Source organism: Triticum aestivum, chromosome 2D (assembly GCF_018294505.1).
Source record: "Triticum aestivum cultivar Chinese Spring chromosome 2D, IWGSC CS RefSeq v2.1, whole genome shotgun sequence".
Lineage (NCBI taxonomy): Eukaryota > Viridiplantae > Streptophyta > Magnoliopsida > Poales > Poaceae > Triticum > Triticum aestivum.
In genome coordinates, this window is record NC_057799.1 from 587293246 (window position 1) to 587303669 (window position 10424).

General features: G+C 43.5%; 2 protein-coding genes across 9 annotated transcripts; one reads left to right on the plus strand and one right to left on the minus strand.

Moving 5' to 3' along the window:
- Positions 1-309: 309 nt before the first annotated feature.
- On the minus strand, positions 310-1946 carry LOC123050173 (uncharacterized). Its single transcript, XM_044473006.1, has 2 exons — positions 645-1946; positions 310-562 (listed from the first exon to the last, which is right to left on the minus strand). The coding sequence occupies exons 1-2, from the start codon at positions 1808-1810 to the stop codon at positions 535-537; spliced, it is 1194 nt and encodes a 397-aa protein (XP_044328941.1). The 5' UTR covers positions 1811-1946; the 3' UTR covers positions 310-534.
- A 1268-nt stretch (positions 1947-3214) lies between these two features.
- Positions 3215-9625, plus strand: LOC123054719 (protein FAR1-RELATED SEQUENCE 5). Of its 8 annotated transcripts, XM_044478556.1 has the most exons (8): positions 3216-4418; positions 4520-6259; positions 6335-6412; positions 6635-6706; positions 6779-6850; positions 6921-6998; positions 7255-7446; positions 7544-9625. In XM_044478556.1, the coding sequence occupies exon 8, from the start codon at positions 8264-8266 to the stop codon at positions 9281-9283; it is 1020 nt and encodes a 339-aa protein (XP_044334491.1). In that variant the 5' UTR covers positions 3216-4418; positions 4520-6259; positions 6335-6412; positions 6635-6706; positions 6779-6850; positions 6921-6998; positions 7255-7446; positions 7544-8263; the 3' UTR covers positions 9284-9625. The 8 variants fall into 8 exon arrangements, with proteins under 8 accessions (XP_044334494.1, XP_044334493.1, XP_044334492.1 ...); XM_044478559.1 differs by lacking the exon at positions 6921-6998 and having other exon boundaries at positions 3215-4418; XM_044478555.1 differs by having other exon boundaries at positions 4506-6412.
- Positions 9626-10424: the final 799 nt, after the last annotated feature.

Sequence of the window (10424 nt, forward strand, 5' to 3'; positions counted from 1 at the left end):
GCCGTCAAGCAACGATCACAGGTCAGAAGCCAAGCAAAAGGGCGGTAAATAATAGGCAGAGTACGGGAGCACCAAATCCACAACACCCGGTCGAAAACCTCTCGGCCTCTAAAGAAAGCCGCATAGGCAGAGCGCGCAAAGTACTGTCTGTCCAGCTCCCACAACCGCAGGATGGAGTCAGGCACCCGTCCACCTGCTCGCATTTCCCCAAGGGCAACAAGCTCATGAATCTCCACCCCTGGATGAAGTGAATAAACTCTGGAAAAAACTTGATAAAGATGAGTTTCATCACATCCTCGGCAGCTTATGAATAACAATTGATAGGGGCCAGGGGTAATCGGTTCATTCATCCCGTATGTGTACGATATAATAATCAAGATCAATACTACTTTCTTTCCTACATCTTACACGTATAGAAAGGCTGGCCATATGCATATAATTGTCGAATGAAGTGAATTATCTTCCCATGAAGAGAAAACAAGTAGCACCAAACTTATCTTGTCACAAACATAATCTCCCTCGACCCGGCACTAGCTACCAAAGCCTCTTTCGGCCTGGGTTCCTGCATGGACACATACAAATAAGTTGCAGTTTTTTTACGGTTATGCACTCAAGTAAATCAGGAGCGAAAAAGACCAGCTCACCAGTTAACAGGACAATGGCAGACACCATAGATATGGTTAATGAGGTGAACAGTGCTACAAGTACAGAACCGGCCATCATATTTCATGCATCGCTCCTCTCTAGTTGACCAAGTGCCAGTATCGAGGTGATATTGTCCAAGTGATTCGTCACCTAGGGGGTTATTACGTATGATAGTGTCACCCCTAATGGTAGGCATCGCCTTGATATTGACACTCAGGCTCCTTCCGATGCCACCCTGACTTGTTTCAAAACTCATCAAGAGAGCGTTTTCTCCGACGCTTGTTAGTGGGGCAATTTTTTCTAGGACAAGATCCTCTATTCTATAAACTCTCGTGTAAGCCACGAGCAGGATCTCCGAGTCACATTCTACTAATCCGAAAGGGTTGCGGATCCGAGTCGTGCATACGGGGATAACCTTGAGAGGCAGATACGAAGATGAATTGAACCCAGACATCTCATGAGGTGGGTCGACCTGGAAAATCTGTACTCCACCGGTATCCATGGACTTCTGCAGCATGTAAAGTTTTCCCTGGGATGATATGGTGGTCACATCTGGGGAAAAACTCCAGGATGAGAAGCTCCATTGCTTGTCGTCGGTGGTAGCAAAGACTACGTGACGCGTACGTGGAAGCACCATCATCATCATGGCGACTCCCTTGGCACTAATGCTCAAGGAGGCGGTCGCGCTGCCAGGCAGAAAATTAAAAAGCATGCCATCTGGATTCGATCCCAAGGTTATTGTGTGATGCGTGATAGGTGGGAACCTTGTGACGTCCCCTGTGAAGGGGTGAAGGAGGCAGATGTTGTTGCGTTGGTCACCGTATTGCAAGTATTGCAGCTGCATGAGGAGAAGGCCTTCAACCGGACAGAGGATGACATAGTCCTCGAGAAGAGGAACTCGAAGGCGGACAAATACTCCGGTGTCGAGGTTGAGGAAACGCTTCCTGCCATCTCTGAGGTGGAGTCCATGGCCGTCGGGCAGCATCATCCACCGACGCGGATGGAAGCGCGGATCAGTGATGCCACGCCCGCGTGGACAGATGGTGCTGGATCGCCAGTGCGCACACACGGCGCGGAAACGGACGTAGTCGAGCAGGTCTCCGGCCAGCACCCGCTGGCCGACCAGCTCAACCAAATCAGCGGGCATGGACGCTGGCAGAGACATGCCGCCGGAGCCGGTGGCGGAAGCAGCCGTAATGATTGCTGGAGGGCGTTTGCAGTACGCGAGGACTTCGATCTATCGATTCCAAAGACTAACAAATTAAGCAGATCGATCTAGGTTCTTTCTTGTTGGCCCCGGTATTTCCTCTGTAAGAAAGTTTTGAAAACCTCCGATCGATCTGCTTAATTTGGCCCCGGCGACGAACTAAAAGGATGGGCCCCTGAGATGCTACTGTTGGGCCTGGGCTATCGTATCCAATCGCCTGCCCGAGGGGGCTAGCATCCGGCCCGTCATTCTCTAGTACGTGTGAATGAAAAAAAAATGCTTTCTCCTATTTTTTGATGCTTGTGTGAGCGCGTGATTGGCATGCACGGATTGGTAACACACTTATCAACAATACACGATATTTTATGATTAATAATAAGACAATGTTTTTTGTAAAGATATGCTCATATGTAAATCATAAACATAGGAATTTCCCACAAAATAAATAAATGCAAATGTGTTTTTTATTACTTATAAAACCCAGACAGTGATAAAAACACCTGGTCAATCTCACGGGGTACATGATATCGGTGTTTTCCTTCCGCGTCTCACAAGGGGACCAATGAAAGCCTTCCTCCCTTCGATCCACGTCGACGAGCTCGTGGATTCGCCTCCCCTCCTACCGCTCCGGCGGTCGGTGATGAGGAGTGGATTTATGGTGCCTCGGCTTCGACTAATAGATAGGTAGGGTTTAGTCCTCCCAGGGGCGACGCTCGGACGGATGATGACACATCTTCTTCGAGATAGTCTTTCGGGATCCGATCCTCTGCAAGTTCATTCGCCGGGATGGATTACATAGAGCTTCACGAAGATTCCTGCCAGCTCCCCAAGGCAACGAGGTTAGGGTTTCTTGCTGTGCGTACACAACGGCGAGATTTGGTGTCAGGTTTTCAGATCGATTAAAGAATTCAATGGAGATGACTGCGGCCCTAGGGCGCTGGTCCTTACGGATACATGCATAAAGACTTCCCAGTTTCCATCGACAAAGTTAGATCGGCTCCAGTATGGAAACAGTGACATCGGCCCAACGGCGGCTTGTCATGGCGGCAATGGTAATTTGATGGTCCATATACCTCGATGTAATTTTTATTATGTTTGAGCTACCTTTTTCTTCTAGTGAATCTTTATAATAGATATGATCTCTTTTGTACAAAAATCGCACATGGTGCATGGATATGAGAGTTTAAATGACTAATGTTTTTCCCCGCATGGATGGTCGTTTCGACATGTTTTAGGAAAAGTATTGTTTTCATCTGACTGATTTCTCAGAAAATAAGCCGCGTGCTGCGTCCTTCACGTGTCTCTATCAGACCCACCCATCGCTCGCGCAACCTTATCTCGCCAACAGCCACTCGTTTTTCCTTTCGTCTCCTCCGTCTCCTACCTCTGTCGCCTCTGTTATCCCCAACCTCTTCCTCTCGGCTCTCTCTCCCATAAGGCCGGCCACCACAAAGAGGTCGACATCGTTCGGAGCTCTCTCCACCTTATCTCCCCAACAGCCGCTCTCTCTTTTGTATCCCCCACTTTATCCCCCGGTGACGAAACATCGAGACCGCATCGGCCACCGACGATGCAAGGAGGACGAAGCACGACTTCTTCCCATCCCGGCCACCGGCGCTGCAAAGTCGATGTTGCGGCGCAGCATAAGCCGTCGTAGTTCTGCAAGGCGGGCTCGGCGCTGTGAGGCGGGAGCGCGGGCTGCTTCTTCGGTGGGCGGTGGAGCTACAACTCAACGGGCGTGCCGCTGCGCGGCGACGGCGGAGCTGCAACGTGGGTGGTGAGCGGAGGAGCTGCAACGCGGGTGGTGAGCGGAGGAGCTGCAGCGCAACGGCCATGGTGTTGCGCGTCGGCGACGGAGACGCAGGGCAACGACCATGGTGTTGTGTGCCGTCGGCGGAGCTACAGTGCATGTCGGGGTGCTGTTTGGAACGCCCGTCATGCTGCGACCCGGGTCTCACCACTGGTGGAGCTGCATAGCAACACGCATGGTGCTGCGAGTCTGCGACACAGGTTCGTCATAGGATTTCGCTGGTGGCATCGAGGACCATTGCATTGCAGCTCCGGCGGCGTCGAGGACCGCTGCATCGCAGCTCCAGCGGCGTCGAGGAACGCTGCATCGCAGCTCCGGCGGCGGCGGCGGCTGCTGCATCGCAGCTCCGGCGGCGACGCGTCCGCTGCGTCGCAGCTCTGACAGCGGCTGCTGCTGCATCGCAACTCCGGCGGCCTTGCTGCATCGCAGCTCCGGCGGCCTCGCTGTATCGCAGCTCGGGCGGTGGCGTCCGTTTGCAACGCAGCTCCGACGAACTTGCTGTACCGCAGCTCGAGTGTCGTCGTGGCCGTTGCATGGCAGCCGCTGCCTGCATGCTGATGGCCTGATGGGCGTGCTTGGAGCGCCACTCTTGGGCGCTGCATGGCGAGACAAAATGAACGGCTATTATATGCACAATCGGACGGTTATTAAGGCGGCTTATATTTGGGTGCTATCAGCCGGCTTACGCCTAGCATCGGCCCATATTTTATCTCTCGGTTATGAAACAGTTACACTTGGAAAAGCCTCGTATTTTTGGTAAGAAAATAATCTTTGCTCTTCCATGTTGCCTTCCATGTTTCCTCACTTATAGTACATTTGCCGTCTGTAAATTATTCGATGAAGTTGATTTCAAACAGCCCATGGTAGGTGAACCAGACAGTGAAAACTCCTGACCATTCCCAAGTCATGCCCAAGGAAATTGCATATTCTAGCGGAGCATGTATCTATCGGGTAAGAATCTACCTTTCATTCGCTTCAAGATCCATGCATTTTGGACTGATATGCATGCGGTATTTTATGTATTTGCTTTCCTCTTATCTGGTATAGCAATTTTAAGTCACGTCACAGGGTCCCATCACCATTTTATCGGAGAGAAGGGCGTAATGTGCATGCATGACTGCCATTCTCCATTCTCCTCGCATGAAAAATATTTTTTTGAGCATAACGCTCATATACACGCGCATACACTCACCCTTATGAATGCACACACGCACACCCTACCCTATGAGCACCTCCGAGAGACTGTGCCGGCATATTATCTTGAGATTTAAATCCAGGAATAATACGAGCACCAGAATTTGAACCCTGATGGGTTGGGGATACCACTGTCAACCTAACCAACTCAATCACAAGTTGATTCGCGCATGAAAAATATTAATATTAATTTTTGTAGTCTTTTCTTATATGATTTATATATTTCAAATTAGAATTTGGTTTCTTAATTTTCTATGTATATTTGAAATCCCGATGATAAGATCTTTCAAACAAGATCAATATTGAATATATTTTAAATTTGTTTAATTTTTGCTGTTTCACAAAATTGGTTGGAATTGAAATGAGTAACAAAATTTAACTATTTTTCTATTTATTGAAATTGAAATGAATTTTATATATCATTTTATGTCATACATTTCAATAACATAGTTACCAGATGTATTTCAATACCAAATCACTTTGTTACCAGATGTGTATTGGATGCTTCACTATCAGGTTAATTTCACGATCATATCAATTTGTTAGCATATGCTCAAATTTTTGTACCAGATGCATTCATTTATCATACCAATTTTAGTACCATATTAATTTCAGTAACATGCACATATTTCAGTTTCAGTATTATTTATTTTATTAATAAAATTTAGTACAACATCCATTTCAGTGACATAAAAGTGAAACGCAGACGATAGATTTCAATACCACAGGCATTCCAATACCAGATGAGTTTGTTACCGGGTGCATTTCGATACGATATGCTTCACTACTAAGTCACTTTGTTGGCATTTGCATTTCACTACCAGATGCATAGTAGACCATTTTTTTTTGGAAATACCATACCACTTTCAGTACCACATCCATTTCAATAAGATGCATCTATTTTCAATTTTAGAACAACTTTAAAAATATATTTTGATATATTTAGGTATTTAAAATATAGTAAAAATCATTGATTTTAGACATTTTATATATATTAAAACTAGGGAGTGGCTACATATCAATCGACTGACACAAGAAAGAGGTCAGTCGATTGGTACAACTCTGGACAATGCGGCAACCCAAAAGAAATTTGACTGACCAAAGTTTGGGGTCAGTCAGTCAGCCCAACAAAAACAGCAGGCTGAAAGCTTTCTGTTTCTGTTTCTGTCTTCAGAGTTTAGCCCAGAAAAGAAAACGGGCCAGAACCCGCTAAGCTAAAGATCCAAATAACTGACAGCTCACTATGTCGTCCTCCTTGCGACTTTGCTTTCTTCCTTGACTCCCACCCAGCCGCCACCATGGGAGGGGAAACAAACCTTAGATCTCCTGTTGTCTTCTGATAATTCTGGTCAACTTGTGCCGACGATTCTTGCTCTGTGCATACTTCTCCTCCAATCCCCAAGGTATAGTTCTCTCTGTTCCATACAGAGATCTCAGATCTGCTAGCAAAAATGGATGATCCTTAATTCGAAACCCAGATCTCAGATCTGTCAGCAGGAAGAACAAAATGAAGAAGAAAGAAACCTGGTGGTAAAAGTTCTTGTGGTCAGTCAAAGGTATGTGATTATCTGGTGCCCACCTCCATTTCGTATGCAAGAATTTCTTTAGGAGGTTGCATTTTGTAGAACCACCTTCAAAAAATACACAGATCATAAGTACCCACAGATGATTCCCTGTAAGAAAAGCAAAAATAAGATGCATCATGTAGTAACAGAGATGCTAAAAAATGCAGATGATTTTCATCAGTACTGAAACATTGAGTTAATTTGCATTTTCAGGTACCTAAAATTGCACATCATTCTCAGCAGCAAGAATACGGAGAGATTGCAGATAGAAGTCATGACAACAAGGTAAAAGCATAAAAAGTTTCTAGCAGTTTCATTTATGAATGTTGTTAAACAATTTGCATACAAAAATTGCAGGTGCTGAAAAATTTGTATCAAGGCAACAAACATATGCAGAGACTTATAAAATCATTCAGTGGAATTTCTGAGGTTAGTTTGTGTTCATTTTCAAAATTTGATGAGAGAACGAACTAACATGGTGAAAAATGTTTTGTGACAGGATGCACTTTTGGGATAAAACTTTGCTCGACAATAGGACCTACACCCCATTCCTAGACAAAAAGAATCAATTCAACAGGTGCACTATGACAGTGCCACAAGCATATAAAACAAAAGCATTACATTTAAAACTTCACAGTTACTATTTTATTTCATGTGTTGCATGAAGCAGAAACCCCTAGAAAAGCACACTAAAATATAAAAAAACTGAAAAAAAGGATGTTGAGTAAAATTAAACTTATGCTTGTTCTAATTTGCATACAAAATATAGCAATACTATTTGAAGTTCCGAAAATTGGTATTTATTCATTCACAATATTCTTTGTTTGTTGCAGGAATCAGATTTGCTCCATTTAGGAAACCAAAGTTTGCATACGAGTAATGACATGCTAGTACCACAAGGAGCGGCACAGTCTTACACATAACTAATGCAACAAATGACAGTCATGAGTCATCTACAAAGCGACAACATGGCAATACCTATAAGTAGTTTCACACCATTCTTGACTGCGGGCATAAATTTTGAGGTTTGTTGTATTACTTCAATCAATAATTTAAAAACATTAGAATGAACTTACATATAGTAGTCAATAAAATCTAACACAAAAAAACTTAAAGTATCAGCATCAAGCAGCAGGACCAAGTGCAAGGAACAATTGGCAACAACTTAATGATTGGGGACCATATTCTGTACCTTTAGACGAAGAGCATGAAGATGATGCTGAAGGTAACAATGAAGATGAAGCAAATCATAGTGAGACTGAATCTGGTGGTGAGCATGAAGATGACGATGAAGGTAACAATGAAGATGAAGCAAATCACAGTGAGACTGAATCTGATGGTGAGCATGAATTTGACTGCAACAGTGATGAGAATCGAAGTTATCCAGATGAAGCTTACATAGAGTGCACTAGTGATCAAAATGAAACTGATGCGGAGGAAGATTTCCTGGAACAAAATACGTTATCCCGTGATCAGTTTTTGGTGGAACACCAGCATTCAGAGCTGCAAGAGTTGGAGCAAAGTTGGAACTATTAGGATTCAGTCATTGAGCAGCAAATGATGACAACTGATCAAGAAGTAAAAGTAAGGAGCTCTGAAGTAGCATTGCAAGGCCCTGATTATGCAGAAACAACTGATACAAATGGCACTAGTGGCAGCGATGATTCAGAGTTTGAAGCAGAGCAGCTAAAAGAGGTGGAACAAGAAACATAAAACTATGAAATAGATAACAGTGCTGGTTATGCACAATCAAATGAAGAGGATCAGAACGAAACTGTTAGTCCATCAGGCAAGGATAGTCCATCAGGCAAGGAAAAAATTGTAGGAACTAGTAAGGAGCAGATGAAAGATGAAAACAAGTTATCTCAGGAAGGTATAGAATTCTTCCTTGAGAATGACAGCATTAAAAAGGCAATTAAATTAAGCCAAGAAGATGAGAAGAAACACATGCCAGCTCTTGGCATGACATTTGAAAGTGATGCTCATGCACACCGATTCTACAATGAATATTCAGCTATTGCTGGGTTCTCAATTCAGAAAGCTGCAAACTATCACTGCCAGAAAAAAGATGCACACAACAACAAAATGACGAGGTTCACTATGAAGTGTAACAGATCTGGTAAACCTAGGATAAGGATAAAACCAACAGCTGCAGGAGCAAAAAGGAGAAAGTATAAGACTGCTAAGAATGCACCAACTGAGCTAGAGAATACGACAGACAGAAGAAGAAACTACACAATTAAAACAGACTGTCAAGCTCAGATGGTTGTTATCTGGAAATTCGATATAGCACAGTGGGTGGTGACAAGGCTTATCATTGAGCACAACCATGATCTACACCCACCAGGGGAAGTCAGGTTCCTTAGGTCACACAAATATATCACTGAGCAAGAGAAGGACTTAATCAGAACATGCAAACGAGTGAACATACCAACTAGAAAGAAAATGGCAATAATGGCGTTCTTTCGAGGAAGAGAGCCTTCTTCGTTGCCATATACAGCAAAACTGATTAGCAGCATGGGCACGAAAATGAGAAGAGATAATGGCTTGAATGACATGATGCAGGTGGTCTCATTTTTTGAACAGAAAAAATCAGAAGATCCTCTGTTCTTCTACTCATTCAAAACCGATCCAGCTAAGAATGTCATGCATATATTTTGGGCAGATGGCACTGGTATAAGGAACTATCAACAATATGGTAATCTCCTAAGTTTTGATACAACTTACAAAACAAACAAGTATAATCTAAAATTTGCTCCATTTGTGGGTGTAAATGGACACGGAGACAACTGCCTCTTTGCATGTGGTTTCATACAAGATGAGAAGAAGGAAACTTTCGAGTGGTTATACAAACTTTTCTGAAGTGCATGGGAGGGAAAGCTCCAAAATCTGTGATAACAGATCAAGATGCAGCTATGAAAAAGGTAGTGCCTAAGTGTTTTCCTAGTTGCACGCACATGAACTGTTTGTTCCACATTCTAACAAAAGCGCAGAACAAAGCTAGAAGAACATTTGCAAGGAACCAACATTTGAACGCTCAGTTTCATGACATAATCCTAAACTCACAAACAGTTGAGTATTTCGAGCACCTCTGGCCCAAGATGATACAGCAACACAATGTTCAACATATCAAGTACTTCAGGATTATGTGGAAAAACAGAAAGAGATTTGTACCTGCGTACTTCAAAAATGACTTTTCCCATTCATCCAGACAACATCAAGAAGTGAAGGAACAAATGATGTATTCAAAGCAAATGTAGGGTCAAGTCATAGTGTGATTGCTTTCATGACAGAGTTTGATAGGATATCACAAAGTATTGAAGAAAAAAGAAAATAAACTGATTCAGTAACAAGGAGAACTTCTCCAACTATGTGGAGTGACTGGGCATTGGAAAAGCAAGTGGCAAGACTATATAACAGAGGCATATTCTACAAATTTCAGCAAGAGTTAATGAATTCAACAAAGTTTCACATGATGGAAGTGGAAAAGAACAAACAGTATGAGGTGTACAAGTCACCGACTCAAGCACTGTTTGACTATAACCCAAGAACATTCATAGTGGTTGTTGACACAGATTCTGAAACTATTTCATGTGTATGTAGGAAATTTGAGAAGGATGGCATTCTGTGTTGTCATGCACTCAAAGTCATACAAGCATTGAACATTGATGAGTTACCAGAAAAGTATTTCATTGATAGATGGAGACCTAAGGAAAAAAGAGCATTTCAAGGTAATGAAGAAGATGCAAACCTTGAAGATTCGGATGAGCAAATGACATTCTTCTCATTTTCAAGAAGGCTAGTTCAGCTAGCTTCTGAGGCATAAAAAATGCTGCAAGGAGGAAAGTGTTAAACGAGAAAATAGGAAATCTGGAGAAGTTAATTTTAGACATACCTTGCATGCCAGGATTGGAGCAATCGAAATGTTCTGCTTCAGATTTAACACCTGTCACTCGGGAAGTGTTGAGTTCTGACAGCAAGGGTGAGAACACTCTAAAGGATC